This window comes from Alosa pseudoharengus, unplaced genomic scaffold (assembly GCF_046254945.1).
Source record: "Alosa pseudoharengus isolate Yale_2024_CS ecotype anadromous, Long Island Sound unplaced genomic scaffold, YU_APseudo_1.1 YU_APseudo_1.1_scf_30, whole genome shotgun sequence".
NCBI lineage: Eukaryota > Metazoa > Chordata > Actinopteri > Clupeiformes > Clupeidae > Alosa > Alosa pseudoharengus.
In genome coordinates, this window is record NW_027468719.1 from 493529 (window position 1) to 514259 (window position 20731).

The 20731-nt window shown below is 40.3% G+C and overlaps 1 protein-coding gene across 1 annotated transcript in view; it reads left to right on the forward strand.

Moving 5' to 3' along the window:
- LOC143101197 (NACHT, LRR and PYD domains-containing protein 3-like) overlaps nucleotides 1-17329 on the forward strand; it is a 43460-nt gene extending 26131 nt beyond the window's left edge. Inside the window, exons 7-11 of the mRNA XM_076264615.1 lie at nucleotides 4476-4646; nucleotides 4884-5054; nucleotides 10537-10710; nucleotides 11726-11772; nucleotides 14716-17329. Of these exons, the coding sequence (XP_076120730.1) occupies nucleotides 4476-4646; nucleotides 4884-5054; nucleotides 10537-10710; nucleotides 11726-11772; nucleotides 14716-15251 (1099 nt within the window). The 3' untranslated portion in view covers nucleotides 15252-17329. The remainder of the gene's footprint in view (nucleotides 1-4475; nucleotides 4647-4883; nucleotides 5055-10536; nucleotides 10711-11725; nucleotides 11773-14715) is intronic.
- Nucleotides 17330-20731: the final 3402 nt, after the last annotated feature.

The window sequence follows — 20731 nt, forward strand, 5'->3', positions numbered from 1 at the left end:
AAGAGTGTTGAAAGCCTGTGCAATCAACATCGCGCACACTTTTGGAAAGACAAAGAGACAAACTTATGTCTTGCAATCATGCAAATGTCATGGAGTTCATTGACGGGAGAACATGTCGTAAAAGGGACATTTTTAAAAAGATTTGTAAAAACCGTAATGAGGCTGGCTATCAACATACGCCTGAACAAGTGAAATATAGGTGCAAGATGCTTAAGACGCTTTATTATTCAGTCAAAAGAGGGAATTCCACCAGTGGAGATTTATGTCATGATGTTGGGTGCCTATTTGTGGGCTGCATCGCTGACTTATTCGGAATAATGTCGATTGCTATGTAAACAGAAATATGCTCAAAACGTGACATTCTACTTGGATGTAAACAGGTTAAACGGAATATTGACATAAACGCAATTTGGGTAATAAACTGATTCAAAACCATTTATTGGCTACATGGAACCACGCTCATTGTTATGCAAACACATTTTAATGTTTTCTTAAAATGCTTCTGTTTCCTGTTAACCTACATACAAATAATATTATCATACAGTATTTTTTGCATTCTGGGAAGGGGTAAACCAACCATAGAGAAGCAGTATGTGTTATACTGACTGCTTCTTCTTTTCTACACCGGGAATCATTGACAGAAATTTGGGCATGCGAAAAATAAAAAAAATAAAAATTCTGACTAAACCTATATGACCGCCGCTTCGCTGCGCAGCGGTCATAATAATTTGTATAGTGCCTTTCATACACAGAATGCAGCTCAAAGTGCTTTACATTTGAAGCATGTAACACATGCTTGTCATTTAGTTGGCTCAGTATTGCTCAAATGCTTAGTAGTTTTTTGTTACCAAGCAGTGATGATATTAGTGGATTGGTGTTTGCATCAGTTCCAACTGAACTATTATGAGGCACTTCTATCTGTCAAGTATATAAAAGGCGTTTTTACACTGCCCGATTTGCCATGATACAGTATATGAGCCCGACCTTTATAGCAGAACCTTTCTACATAGACGGAGGCTGAAAGGGGGGTTCGATTTAACCCCAAGGAGGGTAGTCACAGAGCCGGAACATGTGGTTCCATCTCTGAATGTAAGTGGTTCACACTGAAAAAGTGACTAGACAAAGTCTTGCAAAAAGGAGAAAATTCTTTTAAAGGTGTTCTAAGCGATGCTGGGCAATGTCACTTCTGTTGACATTCAAACAAAACAGAGAGCTACCGCTACTTCCTCCCCCTCCCTCCTGTGCAATTGAAATCCTAAACAAGTTTTTGTAGCCTGGGCTGTCCACAGATATCACATTTTTTTACAGTGTATTCAGGACACAGGCAGCTAGCAGATGGTGAGGTGATGTTTGCTGTAAGTGACAAAAGCTGTTTTAGCCTAAAAAACATGTGGTATCGCTTAGAGCACCTTTAATAGAGAGCAAGAGCAGACATTTCCGCCATCCGGCTATTCTCAATGCTCGAGAAAAGAAACAAAGAGCTAAACTTGATGACAATGAACGCTTACCTTTATAGTCTACTGCAAATCTTCCACAGTTATTCATAGTCCACCTCATTAAGTCATGAATTATACAGATAGCAAACCCATACAAATTCTGTCAGAGCATGATATGCAGTTTTTTAAAGTATTTTTAGATGAATGACTGACATAAGGCTAACAGAGAATAGCAACATTGTTACACTTCCACACTATTATGTGACCCACAACTTTATTTTCCGTGATGCATGTCAATTGATGTCAGGACAGCTCCTATCAAAGCCATTGTTGTATTGAATAACAAAAAAGTTGTGATAGGGGCATTTGTACTTCCCATACGTTGATCCACACCCCCATTTTGCACTTCACGCTTTAGTTTGCTATTTGGTCCTGCCTCCTGGCTCATCAAAATGCCGGCTTGTAAGTGAAAAGCAGCTCCAGGCCGGCTATTTGTCACCACATTTTTAGACCTGCGGAAATCCACCACCATCTCCTTGGTCTTTGAAGTGTTGAGTTGAAGGTGATTGAGTTTGCACCATTGCACAATGTCCTCCACCAGGCTCCTGTACTCCTCCTCTTGCTCGTCCCTGATACACCCCACAATTGCAGTATCATCAGAAAACGTATGCGTGTGGCATGACTCGTTGTTGTAGCAGAAGTCAGATGTGTACAGGGTGAACAGGACTGGAGAGAGCACAGTTCCCTGTGGGGCTCCGGTGCTGCTGATCACAGTGTCAGAGAGACAGTTCTTCAGTCTGATGAACTGTGGTCACTCGGTCAGGTAATCTGTAATCCAGGTTACCAGTTGAGCGTCCACACCGATCTGCAAGAGCTTGTCTCCCAGTCTCCCAGAAATCAAAGAACATGATTCTCACAGCACTTTTCCCCTTGTCTAGGTGAGAATGTGTCCTGTGTAGAAGTGATGGCATCGTCCACGCCCACTTTCTCCTGGTATGCAAACTGTAATGGGTCTAGTGCATGGCGTACCTGGGATCTGAGCATACATAAGACCAGACGCTCCATTGTCTTCATCACGTGTGATGTTAGAGCGACAGGCCTATAGTCATTAAGCTCACTAGGGTGTGGCTTCTTAGGGACAGGGGTGAAACATGATGTCTTCCACAGTGTTGGAAGTTGTCCGAGATGGAGACTCAAGTTGAAGATGTGCTTCAGTATGGCAAGCCGATTGAGCATTTATTCTGATATCTTGATATCAGGCATAATTGTCATGTACATGTAAGCCATTTTTGTCAACTAGTTAACTAGTGAGCCATGTTTGTGTGAACTAGTTAACTAGTGAGGGCCAAAATATGCACACTAGTTAACTAGTGGGAGCCAAAAGGCTCACTAGTTAACTAGTGAACACATTTTAGCTTCACTAGTTAACTAGTGAGAACCAGAAATGCCCACTAGTTAACTAGTAAAAGCCAAAATACATACCAGTCAGCTAGTTGAAGGCGTTTGGGTGTCACTAGTTAACTAGTGACAGCCAAAAATGTGCACATGTTTACTAGTGAAGGCAAAACACCTCACTAGTTAACTAGTTGCAGTAGGTCAATGTCACTAGTTAACTAGTGAACCATAAATGGCTGACTAGCTAGCTAGGTGATGGCAGTAGGCTCACTAGTTAACTAGTTGATGCATCATTTGTCCAAACTAGTTAACTAGTGAGGTCATACATGTATACTAGTAAACTAGTTCAAGACAAAATTCACACTAGTCAGCTAGTGGCGCATAATTAAAATTAGGAGGCGGAGACCTCTGGAAATTGAGGCTTTCTATTGGCTCCCTATGTCCAAATAGAACATGACAACCAATCACAGCGCAGAATTTCACAAAATCCCACCCACAACATTTGCATGTGGCACACAAGTTAACATGCTGGCCAAAGGAACTTTAACTAGTAAACTAGTGGCTTCAATGTGACACTTACATGTAAACTAGTGAAGGCAGAACTGCTCACTAGTTAACTAGTGAAGACACAAATGCCCACTAGTTAACTAGTGAGGTCTAAAAAGTGTCACTAGTTTACTAGTGTGCACCAAAACACCCACTAGTAAACTAGTGATGGCAATTTCCATTCGACTAGGTAACTAGTGAGGTGCAAAAAGTGTCACTAGTTTACTAGTGTGCTCCAAAACGCCCACTAGTTAACTAGTGAAGGCTATTTCAGGCCCACTAGTTAACTAGTGAGATGCCAAAATGGTCACTTGTTAACATGTAAAGGCAAAAATACCTTCTAGTTTACTACTGCCACTGGAGCATTGCAATAGGTCCGTATCCATAGGATAGAATAAAAACACTCCTCAAAGTGTGTAATCCAAAAAGTTGTGAAGTAAAAAGTAAACAAAAGACATAAAAAAAAACCACAAAGACACAGAGCTACCTCGACATGCTGCCACTCTTGTCAGCGCCGGAACCGGAATATATACATAGGACACCCATACCTATACATACTCCATACATACCAATATACCTGCTGGATGCCCTAGCACACATAGAAACACACACACACACACACACACACACACACACACACACACACACACACACACACACACACTCACCCACAGACACTCCCCCACATACACTCACCCATACACACATCCACACACACCTGGTCGCACTAACACCCCTACACTCACACATTGTTCTCCATGAGGTTCTCCCGTGCAGTCTTTATAACTTGCCCAACATTTGATTATAGATATTCAGAAATGTCCTGCCATACTCTATTAAATTGTTGTATTTTATTTCTGTCCTCACACATTGCTTTTTCTATACTTAAATAATATTTCATCAATCCCTTCCATACATGCATGGATGGGGCCTGTGTGTCTTTCCAATGCTTCAAAATGATTTTCTTATAATGATATTTGATATTTGAATGATTTATTATATCATTCTTTATATTTATGTATAGGGAGAATTGGTAAACATAAGCCCTTCTTTATCATTAATGAGTAATATTTTGTATTTTGTCACACTGTCTTACAGACTTGCTGGCTGCAAAGTCACAAATAAGTCCTGTGAGCTTGTGGCCTCAATTCTGCAGTCACCAAACTCCCTGCTAGTGTTAAACCTGAGGGACAATAACCTGGAAGATTCTGGAATTCAGCTTCTTTCTAAAGGACAGTCTAGTCCCCATTGCAAACTGCAAACATTAAGGTTGGTGTTTAACATTTCTTTATTGCCATGTGACGACTTGTCACATTAGACTGTTCGGCTGTAGTGTTACAGATAAATCTTGTGATGTTGTGGTCTTGGGAAATGTGATTGAGACCCAGAAATGAATGTACCTTTTCAGGAGAGTCATTCATTCATTTAAATGTTATTTATTCATTCATTTAAGTGTTATTTAAATGTGATTTGTTACTTTTCTGTCTATTATATTTTCCTTTACAGACTAGCTGGCTGTAACCTCAGAGATGAATCCTGTCAGATTTTAGCCAGTGTTCTACAGTCAGAAAACTTCCTGATATACTTGGACCTGAGTCACAATGAGTTGAGAGATTCTGGAGTTAAGCTTCTATGTCAAGGACTGTCTTCTGCTCACTGTAAACTGCAGAAATTAAGGTTAGTAATTATGGCACAATTGCTTCTTCAGTTTGCATTGCTCTAGCTGAGCTGTGCTTTAGAACTGCAGTCTATTCCTTAAAATGGAAGTTTTGGAGTTATCGCGCAGCTGAGCACTAAGTCGAAAGCGATTGCTTTGTAACAAGTTACACAGGATCAGCTGATCAGGATCAGGTTCAACTACCTGGAAACAGAACTACAATGTCCTGGCCATATTGATGCAGAAATGCGATCCTGCCAAATATTTGCCTACACAAACCAAAGCTGTCAACATTGAGCATTGGAAATAAAGGATATTGTTTATCACCCAAAAAAAAGGAAAATTCCGACATGAGCGCACACAGCAGATTTGTCTTTTTGTGAGTGTGTGTATCTTGCTCAAAATGCTTAATGTGTTCCTCAAAAGCAAATATTTATGCTAATGAAATGGTCAGTGCAATCAAAATGACAAGCCATGATGCCATTGTTTATGTCAATATAATCAAACCATTTTCTCTTGTTTGATAGTTACAGTTTACTCTGTAAGTATTTTCTAATGAACAATGTGCAAGGCAACACTATTTTCTATTTCAAAACTAGCAACTGAAAAAATCTGTAATTCAACAAGAGTTTGTTTTAAGACACATAGGGCCCTATCATGACATTCTAAAGTGCATCGTCACTCGTCAAAAGTCCATTCAAATTTAGTAGGATGTCCAGTTCACATTGGGAGGGGTTTCGTTCTCAAAAGTGGAGCGCATGGCGTAACAAGGTGTTCCTAGGTCTTTTAATCAGTCATATGGGTGTGTTTGGGGCGTAACATCATTTTAAACCAATGAGAATGACATCTGTCATTCCCTTTAACGGCGCAACGCGTGATATGTCAAATAAATGCATCGGTATTTTGGCATTCAAAGGCGCATTTGAAGGATCTGCTTGCGAGACCGTATAGAATAGTCATTCTTAAACCATGCTTTACTAAAACCTAGCATAGCCTTCACGCATTTGCACTCGTCTATTTGAACTCATTGGCAAAGTGAAACTAACTTCACCAAGGAGTCAGTCAACGACAAGACAGTTATATGCAGTTACTTTCACTATTGACTGACAATGGGTTACCACCGAAAAGGCTGGAAAAAGCAACACTTACCCTAATATTGCTCAAATGACTGAATAAAACAACATTTATCTTGCAGAGGAGTTGCTTAGGCTATCTCGTGACAGTGCGTCTTCAGCTGTGCTCATACGTGTCTCTCGCCTCTCCCCTAATCACTTTTAACCGTCATTACCAATTTGCAAATTATGGTGAATAACTACTCATCATGAGATGTACAGTATTTCGTAATATCTTTATTCTAATTATGTTTCCCATTGCAATCGTGCAATTTAATGCTTTGCATGGACATGCGCTGGTGTGCGTTAATGAATGATAGAAGGATGGTGCGTGCACCTGCCAATATGACTGTTGACATGCACTCTTAAAATAGCATATGAACAACTCGCCATTGACTTCTGACCAGGTTTAGGTGGTGTATGATAGCGATTTTTAGACAATGCGCGAGTCCCCTCCCTAGGTTGTTAATTGCCACACCCCTGGGCGCAATGCTTAAAAAATAAACGTGCAAAATACCGAATTCAACTTTCCGCGGTTGAATAACGAGTATTACGCCATGCGCTGGTGACCCAAAATACAGCCCCTAATCGTGAAAACAAGCAAATTTGGCTGCCAGTGCATTGAGCACATTTGTTCTGACAAGACTCCTTAAATTAAGGGCCCTATCATGACATTCTAAAGTGCATCGTCGTCACTCGTCAAAAGTCTATTCAAATTTAGTAGGATGTCCAGTTCACATTGGGAGGGGTTTCGTTATCAAACGTGGAGCACATGGCACAACAAGGTGTTCCTAGGTTTTTTAATCAGTCATATGGGTGTGTTTGGGGCATAACATCATTTTAAACCAATGAGAATGACATCTGTCATTCCCTTTAAAGGCGCAACGCGCGATATGTCAAATAAATGCATCGGTATTTTGGCATTCAACGGCGCATTTGAAGGGGGCTGCTTGCGAGACCGTATGGAATAGTCATTCTTAAACCATGCTTTACTAAAACCTAGCATAGCCTTCACGCATTTGCACTCGTCTATTATTTGAACTCATTGGCAAAGTGAAACTAACTTCACCAAGGAGTCAGTCAACGACAAGACAGTTATATGCAGTTACTTTCACTATTGACTGACAATGGGTTACCACCGAAAACATTGGCTGGAAAAAGCAACACTTGCCCTAATATTACTCAAATGACTGAATAAAACAACATTTATCCTGCAGAGGAGTTGCTTATATCTCGTGACAGTGCGTCTTCAGCTGTGCGCCATACGTGTCTCTCGCCTCTCCCCTAATCACTTTTAACCATCATTACCAATTTGCAAATGATGGTGAATAACTACTCATTATGAGATGTACAGTATTTCGTAATATCTTTATTCTAATTATGTTTCCCATTGTAATCGTGCAATTTGTAATGCTTTGCATGGACGTGCGCTGGTGTGCGATCATGAATTATAGAAGGATGGTGCGTGCACCTGCCAATATGACTGTTGACATGCGCTCTTAAAATAGCATATGAACAACTTCACTATTGACTGACAATGGGTTACCACCGAAAACATAGGCTGGAAACAGCAACACTTACCCTAATATTGCTCAAATGACTGAATAAAACAACATTTATCCTGCAGAGGACTTGCTTATATCTCGTGACAGTGTGTCTCTCGCCTCTCCCCTAATCACTTTTAACCGTCATTACCAAGTTGCAAATGATGAATAGTGAATGGTGAATAACTACTCATTATGAGATGTACAGTATTTCGTAATATCTTTGTTCTATGTTTCCCATTGTAATCGTGCAGTTTGTAATGCTTTGCATGGACGTGCGCTGGTGTGCGTTCATGAATGATAGAATGGTGCGTGCACCTGCCAATATGACTGTTGACATGCGCTCCTAAAATAGCATATGAACAACTCACCAGTGACTTCTGACCAGGTTTAGGTGGTGTACGATAGTGATTTTTAGACAATGCGCCAAGCCCCTCCCTAGGTTGTTAATTTCCACACCCCTGGGCGCAATGTTTAAAAAATAAACGTGCCAAATACCAAATTAAACTTTCCGCGGGTGCCCAAAATACAGTCCAAAGACTCTTTCGAGACATAAAGTGCCCTCTAGTGGCTGATACAAAACATTTGTAAACACAGCAACTGAGATCAAGGTAAAATGCCAGAGCAGATTACAGCAGAGGTGCTAATGAGTAATGGGGAGTAGGAAGACAAGTTTAATACCGTGTTAAACTCTAAAAACTGGTTAAGCTAGCAACATAGCAATTGCCCCTGTCAGAGTACACTACTAAAGATGATACCTAGTTTTAATCAAGGATAATCCCAATATATTATGCTGAGTGGGAAAAAACATTGATACATTTGATGAAATGTATTTTGTTTGTATTTATTTATTGAGTGTTAAATATTATATTATACAACAATTGGGTTCTATGGAACCATTTGTTTGTTTCTGATTGGCCGAGAGACATTCCATAAATTGGAATATTCCTAGACATTTCAACTCAGACTTTGCACAGCCGTGACATAGCGTTGTCATGGCAGCAATTTCACTGGATCTAAACAAATCAATCCAGCCATATTATTCACTATAGCGGTGGCTTTCTTAATCCATTTAAATAATTTTACAACGTTTCCAAGACATTAGTATATTTTTTTTTACACAGTAGGAATCACATACTACACCAGCACGATCCTCTGTAAAAGAGACGTGCATGTAACTTCACAGCATGCGGTTAAAATCCTTAAATTCACTGACATGTCTTGGATTTATTTTTGAGTCAAAAAAATGTCACTCTTAACAGCCAGTCTTTGATAAGACGTGAAATATTCACTGGAATTTTGTTTCTTTTTATTACACCTGCCAGGGAATCCGTGTTATGTGGCTAAGCTGCTGCCTAGCAGGTAAAACACGTTTAAATGGCTACAACCTACATTTTAAAAAAATGTATTAGCTAGAAATGATCCCACATGTCTACATTCAATGCTATGAAGCCACTTCGAAGGTTTGTCCCCAAAGCCATTTATTTTGAGAATAATGGCTGGCTGATGAAGTTATTGGCAGGCTAGTTGGCTGAGCCAAAATCTAAATGCCACCAAAATTGTCAAAAGGCTAAAGTTGCCACTTCATGTAGGCCTACAGATGTCTATTTTATACTACTGTACTGGAGCTCAACATTTCCAAGCAATGCATGGCTTACACTATATATTTCTAAAATGCAATGCAATGTAATCATAAAGAACCCACCAGATTTTACTTTCTCAAATTATGTATTTATTTTGTTATCTGTAGGCTACTAAACTTTTTCAAATAACCTGCAATCTGTTTAGGCTAAATGTGGCTAAGTTGTATACAATAACTTGCCATTATCATTGTATTATTTTGGACAACTGTGCATTTCACTTCAATGTACACTGAAGCATTCGTCGTGAACTCGCAATGAAGCAATGCCAGACCGAACTTCCCGACCTCAAATGTTGTGGGCTGGACTAAGTTCGGCCTGGCACCCAGGCTAGTGTATCATAGCAATGAGCACAAGACTGTGCTGAATCCAGTGGAACATAGATCTCGTTTTTCGTTTGTTTTTCGTGTGTGTATGTCTCTGTGATATAATTATTATTTGATGCAAATAATTCTAGCTGGCTCAGACAGAGTTTATCAGAAGGTGGCTTAATTTGGCTTACACGTAGTCCTACCCTGCATTAGAGGAGCTGATCATCATACCAAGCACACTCGCTGTTTAAAGTCATACACCACGGTAAACTAAAACTAAAATGTTACAAAGGTGGCAAAAATAATATAGGGTATTATTAGCCATGACATTACTAGGCTATGAATCGTTCGTTCATTTTTTTTTTTTTTTGGGGGGGGGGGGGGGTTTACAAACTTATTCAAAATCATCCCCCCCTCTGGTTTTTACACAAATCGCATCCTTGCCTATATTGTCGTTTACGTGGGTTCAATTTGTTCCTGCTGCTCATTGTCAAATCTTGAAATCGAAAGCATGACAGAGGAAGAGGGCACCAGACTAGGCCCAGTTGTTAGCCTACATTCAGAACCAAGAAATTGACATCTGGAGTCTTTCTCAGGTGTGTGTGCTCCTTTCGTGAGACAGAAAGAAAAACTGAATAGGCTATCCCTGCTGCATGCGGGCTTTAGCGGGCGGGAGCGGGACATCATGTTACAGATGCGGGCGGGAGCGGGACTAATTATGACACATTAATGCGGGAGCGGGACAGAATATTGCGGGAGCGGGCGGGCGCGGGACAAATCAGTCCCACGCAGACCTCTACCTCATGGCTACTTAATTTCTGAACACATGTTACTGGTGAATTCAGCTATTGGATGAACCCTTCCCCATCTCTCTCTCTCTCTCTCTCTCTCTCAGACTCTCAGGTTGTCTCATCTCTATGAAAAGTTGTGGTTTTCTGGCTTCAGCTCTGACTTCAAACGCCTCCCATCTGAAGGAGCTTGATCTGAGCTACAATCACCCTGGAAAATCAGGATCGAATATGTTATCTGATAGACTGAAGGATCTTCACTGTAAACTGAAGAAACTTAAGTATGAACAGATAATCTGTCACAGAATATACACATGTAATGGTTGCAAATTCAACCACAGTTGAATCACAGACTTCTTTTTCTTGATTTGACTAGCTTGTAGATCACAGCATATAATAAGTTAATAATCTTAGTGCAAGAATATACTGAAAAAAACATGACACATCAGACCTGAACCTGTACATTGAGGACTTTTTTCACTCCACATTGATAAGTACAGTTTTTCTTCATTAATGCTTACACCAAAATCTTTACATACTGTATCATATATTTTTTTACAGTAAACATGTCACTATAACCCCATATAATACATAACCCTATACCAAATCTGCAAAAACATACACTAATTCTTAGGTTTTTGCAAAACAATGTCTCTTCCTCTTCCTTTCTGTCCTACTTTGCCTTCTGTCACGGTTTAGGGTTTTGTGTTGTGTTTCTGGTGTCTTGTTTTTGGGTCTTTTAGTTTATAGAGGGTTTTGCTCACTTTGTGGTTTCCTTGTTCTGCTTCCTGTCCCTGTGTTTTAAGTTCCTGTAAGCCATGTGTTCATTTGTTTATTTTGCCATGTGTCTTTGTTCCCTGTCTTTAATCTCAGTCCCTCACCTAAGTCTTGTTAAGTTTCGTAATTGTTTAGCCTAGCTCTTGTCTATTGTGTTCACCTGTGCCTTGTTGCCTTGCCCTGTCATCTGTGTTCTTTGATTATCTTCTTCCATTATCTTCTTCCATATATATATATATATGGAAGAAGATAATATATATATATATACACACATACATATAATGTAATGTAATGGACAAAAGAGTCTGAAAAATCCCATCCATTAAGTATATATACTCTTTTGATCCCATGAGGGAAATTTACCATTGACCATCCATTACCATTACTATATTGTTGTTGAAACAACTTTTTACGTGATTAATATATTTGTTTGTATGTGTGTGTGTGTGTGTGTGTGTGTGTGTGTGTGTGTGTGTGTGTGTGTGTGTGTGTGTGTGTGTGTGTGTGTGTGTGTCACAGCACTGACCACTGGGCAAAAATCAGATTGAGACCAGGAGTACAGAAATGTAAGTCTGTATGCGTCTTTCTCTTGATATGTTTGAAAAGATGCTTTCAGTATGGTGTTCAAAAGCTCAATGTTCATGAAAGAAAGATTTTTTTTTTTTTTTGCATTTTGTTGTAGTAGAGATTTAGAGTTAGATATGTGCCAGCCTATTATATTAACCACTTCTTTTAAAGCATTTTTTATTTGGAATATTATGAGAAGTGACCTTTTTTCACTTGAGCCCCTGGTGTGCCCTGTGCCATTGCAGGGGTTTCTTTAGCCTGATGCTTTTGAGTATAAACATTTTTTTTATTATTACTCTGCCGTTTAAATGTTGTTGATGTAGGCTGTTGATCAATCCAGAGAAACTACTGGATGACTGTGCTAAGTCTCACAAAAAGGTGCTTGATTAGTGGACACCCCAAAAAGGTGCTTGATTAGTGGACACCCCAGCAAAAAATTCTCTGTTCAGGGCCGTCTGCTGAAGGGTGCAGGAATGTTCCCTATGGTCATTCAGTCAATTTTTCTTAAACATGATGGGACGTTCTTTCGTGGTCAAATCTTTGGTTCTGGGAACATTTGCAGAACATTCTTGGAACTATGTTCACAACTCAAGCAGAGAAACTGTTTATTATAATGTCTTGTCTTTGATTGATCATTTCAGTCAACCTTATATCCTCTGCATAGCCTATGGGTGTTAGGATAGGTTAGGGTTACATGGTAGCGATAGCACTGACTTACAGGCGGTGATTTAGTGATGTCACTACCTGTGGTAAATTACATCTGTCTTCTTAATCAGGAGAGGCATGCTGTGAGAACAGGACCGATGTTCCCCCCTTTAGTTTGTAGCCACATGAACCGTGGCATTAGGACAACATTTTGCATTTGATTGTATTTTGATTTTATACCACTTTAAGGAAAATAAAAACTTGAATTTAAAACCCAAAACAACTTGGGCTGGTTAAGCTACACTGAGTACCAGGAAGGGAGTGCCAGCACACCACAGGTAGCCTAGTGTTTCTCTGAGGCTCAAGCTGACACACACATCACATTCACACACGGTTAGTCCGTGCACCACACGGGTTAGCATGTAGGGAGCCGTTGGATCGATCTTTCTGAGTGTTTTGCTTTGTTTGTGTTGCGAGTGCGGAAGGCTTTACCCTAGACAACTTTGAGCAGTGGCCTTCCTAAATTGTCTATGCCAGTTGGCCACAGAGCGTGCATCCTACTGATTTGAGAGAGATTAGGCTAACTGTGTGAGAGAGTACCGTCATCTGAATTGCATTCTATTCAGTTACAGTGTCATTATTTGATAATGATCGTATAAATCTGCACACATGCAACCAATTCTGCTCACATTTAATGGTTACAGCTGACATCCTTCACCAAAATAATTTATTAACTAATCAGGTTGATTTTTATACCGCTTTGGACCTAATATGTTTGCAGTGTGTATAATTCACAATAAACAAATCAAACCGTTTTAATGAGTATATCCTGCTATTTTATTGTTTAAAACTTCAGCAGAGTTTATCCATATTCAGGGTTCTAAATTAACACCCGCCAAATGCGGGTTAAAATTAATTTTGGCGGGTGTTAATAAAAACTTACTAGGCAGTTTGGCCAGTGATGCATGAGGCATTACATGCATGATACATAAGGCTCTGTTCTCAGTCATATATCCCCCTGGCAGTACGGTATGGAAAGGAAACGGAGCCTCTACCAGAAAACACAAGGAATTAGAAGAACGATCGGAGCCAGAGCAGGGTGCATAGAATGAAAGAGGAGGGAGTTAGCCAGTAAAGTAAAGTAAAAAGTACATAACATGTACATAACACAAATACTGGTACATAACGCGTTAGGAAATACGCATTGTGTTTATCGATTTCCTTTGTGGAGGGCTGATGCCATGTAACGGAGGCCGCAAAACCTGAAGCAGCAAGATTGTTTATTTTATTGTCTATGGAGTTAGCTGAAGATGGAACGTGAGGAGCTTGTAGGCAAAAATGTTCACTCTTGTCAGAGAAAGTATACAATGTCAACATGTACCAACAGCATGTTACATAAAGATGATACGTTGTGGGTCCTCTCTATAAAGATCCAACTTGAACATAGGCCCTATGCTACTCCATTTAATTGAGAACGCGTCTGAGCACGCAGGAGAGGGAGAGAAACCGAGTGGCAAGTTCCAGCTGGCTTGTCATTGTTGATGATAATTGATATCTCCTTTTTATTAAGTTAAGATTAAACTAAATGCGGTTAAGACAGACTTATGGGGGCGAGAAGAGGAATGAAGCAGGAGATGAGGATATCGACAGAGAAATAGATAGATAGATAGATAGATAGATAGATAGATAGATAGATAGATATCCCAAACATGAAATGAAGTGTTTGCACTTTCTGTGTATATTTTGTGGTATGTATCCATGTTCAGTGACACTCATGTCATAAACTCATATTTTCACCGGAAACAAATTGGCTAGTAGAAATTCTGATTGGCTAGTAACTTTAGAAAGTTACCAGCCACATTGGCTGGTGATCAAAAAAGTTAATGTAGAACCCTGTCCATATTGTTTCAAAACAAAAACTATAGTTTAGAAACAAAGCAACTGACTAACTGTTGCAATGCATGCTGGGAAGCAAATTAAGCTAATGATGTGTTTCAACCTCAACGTGAAATTAAGTTATATCCACTCTCCAAGACGCTTCATCACAACTCCAGTGCTTTATTGTTTTTGTGTGAGGGAAGTTAAAATATGGCACCCTGGAAAGTGTTTGTTTGTTCATGTGTGTGTGTATGTGTTTGGGTGTGAGACTTATAGCATGATGTAATTGTGCATGTGTGTATGTGTGTGTGTGTGTGTGTGTTTGTTTGTGTGAGTGTGTGTGTGTGTGTGTGTGTGTGTGATAGCTGGCAATCCCCATATTCTGATTAGGATGTTCTCTCCTCTGCTCTTTTCTGCAGATGCCTGTGAGCTCACATTGGCCCCAAAAACAGCAGGCAGAGAACTCTCTGTCTCTGGGGGGAACAGAAAGGTGACACGTATGAGAGAGGATCAGTCATATCCTGACCACCCAGAGAGATTTGACTGGTGGGGTCAGGTGTTGTGTAGAGAGGACCTGTCTGGATGCTGCTACTGGGAGGTTGAGTGGAGTGGGTATGGAGCTCATATAGCTGTGGCCTATAAAAGCATCAAGAGGAAAGGGAGGGATGATGACAACCAGCTGGGACGAAATGCCAAGTCCTGGAGTCTGGAGTGCTCTCCTAACATTTACTCTGCCTGGCACAATAAGGAACACACTGCCATATCTCCTGCCTCCTCCTGTTCCAGAAGAGTAGGAGTGTACCTGGACTGGCCGGCCGGCACTCTGTCCTTCTACAGCGTCTCCTCAGACACACTCACCCACCTCCACACGGTCCACTCCACATTCACTGAGCCCCTCTGTCCAGCATTTTGGGTTGGTTATGAATCCTCAGTGTCCCTGTGCCAGATCACATGAGCTCCTCCTCCAACAAGTACTTCCATCTGTCACCTGTTCATGCAGTAGCAGATCTTGCCTTTGGACTGTTTTCAGAGTTGTGTGTTTTCTCTTCATGTGTGTGTGAATGTGTGTGCCCTCTCTCTTTCTCCTCTTCTTCGTTTCTCTCCCTCTTTCCTCATCTTCACCCCCCTCTCCCACTCCCCCAATTTTTCTCCACCTGTTCTCTCTCTCTACATATATTTCTCCTCCTCCTCCTCTCTCCGTCTTTGTGTACCTGTGCCAGATCACATGACCTCATGCTGCAGGAGTCACACTCCTGTTCATGCACATAGTGTGATGGTCTGATGCTGTGGAAAGGCATTTTGTTGATAATGTTCAAAGTTATGTATATTATTACATATTAGTTTCACATACGTTGTGCATTACTGAAATTGTCGTTTATAAGAATGTTTATTATGATGTTTTATGCTCCAAACTTGCATTTGTTTGTATATAGTGTTCAAGTCTGGAGTGCAGGCATATTTGTTAGGCACAGTTAAGGCTGTTTTAAGCTTCTGCATCGACTCCACGCATTGACTACGCCGTTGCCTCAAAACCAGCATGAACCTTTCGAAGTTCTGCGTCGCATGTGTCTGCGTCACTCACCACACTATAAAATATACAGTGTTGGAGTAACCTGTTACAAAAGTAATGTAATTTCTGTAATATATTGCTGAACAACAGAGGAGAAAAAAATCTGCACAAAATAGTAGAATGTTATCTCCTGATACTGGTTGAAGATGACTGTGGCTGCAGCAGACTCGAAGTTGGACTCTATTTGCGGGATGGACATAATCCTACGCTCATTATTTTCAGGTTGTTAGAGACAGGGATATGAAGAACATAATAGTTAAGTGCACTTTGTGTGCGAAACCGAAATATCTCTCTATGTCTCGCGAAATAGCAAGTAATTTAATGAAACATCTAAAGTGGTGCCACGCTAATCTTTTTGATTCTTGATAAAACACAAACTATGCTCTTGCAGTGAATGTCAGCTTTGTGCTGAGAACTTGAATTAAAGAGAATAAAGGGATAGAAATGCAGAAAAAAAGGCAGTGCCACCGCTCCCACTACGCGTATCAAAAAAAACTCACCAAGTGGTAGCGGTGTTCGTTGATGATTAAAAACAAATATATCGGCGCAATGTATGATTTCAATCCGTGTTATTTGCTATTGTGGAACAATTTTTTCAGATACCTCACAACTGCAAATAACCTTCCGCTCAATATTTGAGCCTGAAGCGTTAGCACACTCCTGACCACTTGATGGCAACAACCACTTTGCCGTACAAGGAAGCTGTACGGAACTTGGTGTCTAGTGCATAGACAGTAAAAAAAGGTCTCGTGGCACAGTCAAAGTCGAGCAAAAAGACTACAACCAAATGTAAACTTTGTGCATGCCCACTGAACGTTTGTGTGTTGGAGGGGGAGGGTTGATGCCTTAACTGTAATGAAATCGCGTACTGTCGCCCCCTGTTGGAGGAAGAAGGGGAGAGCCCCAGTGGAGGTGGGTTGAGGCCTTAACTGTAATGGAATCACATTACTTCTGTCCTGGTACTCCTGACCTGATACTTTCCCATCATGCCAGCACATGCAGTGCTGATGCATCGATGCGTTCAGATGGACGAGGGCTGTCCTTACATGAGAGTGGTTGTCACTCAAGTATACTGAGGATAATATTGCTCTTTCAGCATTTCAGATTGTGTGTGTGTGGGTGTGTATATGTGTGTGTGTGTGTGTACTGACATGGGCCAGGATTTCTTTGACATGTGGGCGTATGAGCTCAAGTTGTAACTAGTTGTTCTATTGGTGTTGTTATTATATTGCTGTTATTCTATTATTGGTGTTGTTATTCTATTGCTGTTGTTATTCTATTGGTGTTGTTATTCGATTGCTGTTTTTATGATATTGGTGTTGTTATTCTATTGGTGTTGTTATGATATTGGTGTTGTTATTCTATTGGTGTTGTTATTATATTGGTGTTGTTATTCTATTGCTGTACCTTGGATGAAAGCATCTACCAAATAAATAAATGGCACGTTTGATAGCCTACAATTAGGGATGTGTTATCAATATAGCCTAAGCAAATGCCATGTGTGTGTTACAGAAATGTGTTGATAAATCATATACAGATTTGTTTGTAACATGTTTATGGTTGAGTGTATCTCAAGTGCCCTTTATTCAAGCATATAAACATCATATTTCTCATAGTTAATATGTCCTCCATACAGGGGCGCCGGGGGGTGGGGGGGGTTAGGGGCGTATTGAATTATTGTCTGTCATAGGGCCCAAATTTTCTAGCAGCCTCTATAAGACTCAATGTTCAGATTCAAGAAAAAAAGAATATGGCTTATGACAGCTATATCAATTCAGTTGCGTGATATGCACTATATTTGCACAATGCACAATATTTCACTGCTGTTGTATTTGAGAGCCAATAGGTGGAAATATAAGATCAGGAATGAACTGCAATGTTAGCAATAACACTTGCTCCACTGATAGTCTACATTGTCACTTGACTAGGATCAGCTAACCCTTGTGTGGTGTTAGGTTCAAATTGAGCCATTTTAATGTTCAATAAATGAAAAACCACGCAGGAATACAAATTTTCAACCGGCCTTAGCATATTTTAGGTGAAAAATGTTAATAAAAAAGTAGACATTCTAACATACCTCTGCATTGTTCAATGTTCAATCTTATTAGTGTAGTTGGTAGAGGATAGGGGTGATGTGGGCGTTTGAGCACCCTAGTAACATAGTTTTGGATATATTGTATTCATGCGGGTTCAAATTAAATTTGTTTAAAATAAATTAAAATAAAAACTTACTAGCCAGTTTGGCCGGTGATGCATGAGGCATTACATGCATGATACATAAGGCTCTGTTCTCGGTCATATATCCCCCTGGCAGTACTTCCTACACTGTTCATACACACAGTGTGATGGTCTGATGCTGTGGAAATGTATTGCAGCGTGTCTTAAGTTTCTAAAAGTAGTGGTCTAAGTTCTAATGTGTATATGGTTATGATAGGCTCTGTTACCTGGGCCAGGGTTGGGGTACCGCCCCCTTCCGGGGATAATGTGTGTAGTTTTGGGGGGAAAACAGTAAGGGAGATTACGATGAGGTGTGTGAGTGTAAAACTGGTTCTTGTGGCGTGACTGTGGCCGACAACAGTCAACATTAAACCCGGTTATGATAAACGGTCTCTTCATTGGCACAGAACGTTACAGTATTATCTTCCACTCCTCTCTTCATCCTCTTCTCCCTCTCTGCCTTTTCTCATCCGCTTCGCAGCCCTCTATCGGCTATAACTGCACTATGTAAGTTTGCCAGATCGGCTAGCGGATCTGTAGTTCAATGGATTGAGACATAAGAAACTATAAATTTGACTCTTGAATCTGATGTCGCAATACATCATACTTTTATAAAATCATGCCACTTTCTCTACCTTGTCTGTGGACATTGTTATTTGCTAAGCCAGTGCTGGATAAACAAATAGCGTATGTGGGACAGGAAAAGTTCTTTGGTGTTGCTTTAACTGATTACCTCTCTATATATATGTTACACATTTTGTTTCTTTTTTTTCTCTTAATGTACAGCACTTAGGTCAACTTCCATTGTATATAAATGAAATGACATTGACAAGTGTAATCAGCTGATCAGTTCATTTGCTGTCCACATCAAGCTGGTGTGTGGTGGCTCTCGTATTGTGGTGAGTATTCTGATGCTGCTGTTGTGCATCACTCAGGTGGGTGCTGCACAGTGGTGAAAACGCCCCCTTCCATTCACTGAAGTGCTTCGGGTGCCTGGAAAAGCACTATATGAATTTAATATGTTTGCATTTAAATTCACTGATATTCTTGTATTGTTTAGTTTAGTCATGTTAGCTGTGAGTCACATATTTTTGCATTCGTCTTTTTTTCTATAGATGAAATAATGTGTAAAGGTTGAATGTCTATCACCATACTCTACTCTGAAAAGTAAATAAATAATAAATACAACCAGTGTCTTGAGTTTTTCCTGCCTGTAAAGTCTTATCGGGGCTGCAGGCCGAGGTCTTTCCTTGGTCTTATGACTCACAGCCCAGATCCACTCATTTGTACAAAACGTTTGATGAAAGAGACTATAAATGTCTTACAAAAAGCACACAGTTCTTGCAGAACTCTTCAAATAAGAACACAAAACACTAACTACACACTGACACTGAAATCAAATACTTAGTATGTGTATGGCACACACATTAAACTAAGACCATCATATCCTCCAGTCTTAAATAGAACACTAATGTCAGCCATATTGTTAACAAAGCTCTCCAGCGACTCTTCTTTTTAAGACAACTCAGGAAATGTAAGTGTCCAAGGCTGGGATGCTCCACTTCTACAAGGTTGTGATAGAGCACTCTTACCTTCTCCATCACTGTATGGTGGGGTAACTGCTCAGCTGATAAGTTTACACTAAACAGGGTAGTTAGGGAGGTCCAGCCCAATTATTCTTGACGCTGCCCTAAAATCTGTGAAATTTACAACACCCGTCTACTCAGAACTGGTCTGAAAATACTCAAAGGTTCATCACACCTAGCTAATTCCCTTTTCACCCATCTACCATCAGGCAGAAGGCTAGAGAGTATCAGATCCAGATCCACCCGTTTCACTTACCCACAGGCAGGGGCGTAGCACCAAATTCTGGGCCCTATGCACAAGTGGTGGCCATGCCCCCCCCCCCCCCCCCCGAACCAACCACCCACCAGCTGTAAACATGAAGCATGAGGTTCACAACTAACTACTATCTAATCACACATTGAATTAATCTAACTCTTATAATGGTAATGGTTTCCCTTCCCTGTCTTTTGCTGTGATTTTATTTGTTTTTTCTTTGCTCGCCAATCTGCGTACTATTGTGTCTCTCTCTTCATTTGTCAACTTCTCTGGCCATAGTGCTGGATCCTCAGGCAATGGCATATACTCCTTAGCACTGCCCTGACTGCTTTCTGACCTCTCTTCATCTCTTTCACTTTTTAAAGAAACCTTCTCTGCTTTCACTTCCTTCATCCTCTATCACATCTTCTCTATCTACCTGGACAGACCCCTCTACAAGCATATAAGCATATAGATATATTAGCAGGCAATTCCAATGTAGCCTTATGGATGTGACTGAACATGCTTAATATTTAAATATTCTGTGTAAAATTTCCTCAAATTTCATGTTTCATTTGCTTCATAAAAACATAAGAACATTTTATTTTTCTGATGGTTGTGGCAAAAAAATGGTCTATTCTAATTAGACTAGACTACAGTGAAAGACAGAGCATGACAGTGTTGCTAAATATACATTGCAGTATAGCCTTTGGTGTGATTTTATTTTAAACTATAGGCTCACCTTGTCTCAAGTCCACATCAGATGGTGAGAGGTCTGCTGCTGCTGCATCACCCTCTGTGACAGTTTCTGAAACTGAGTGTTTCTT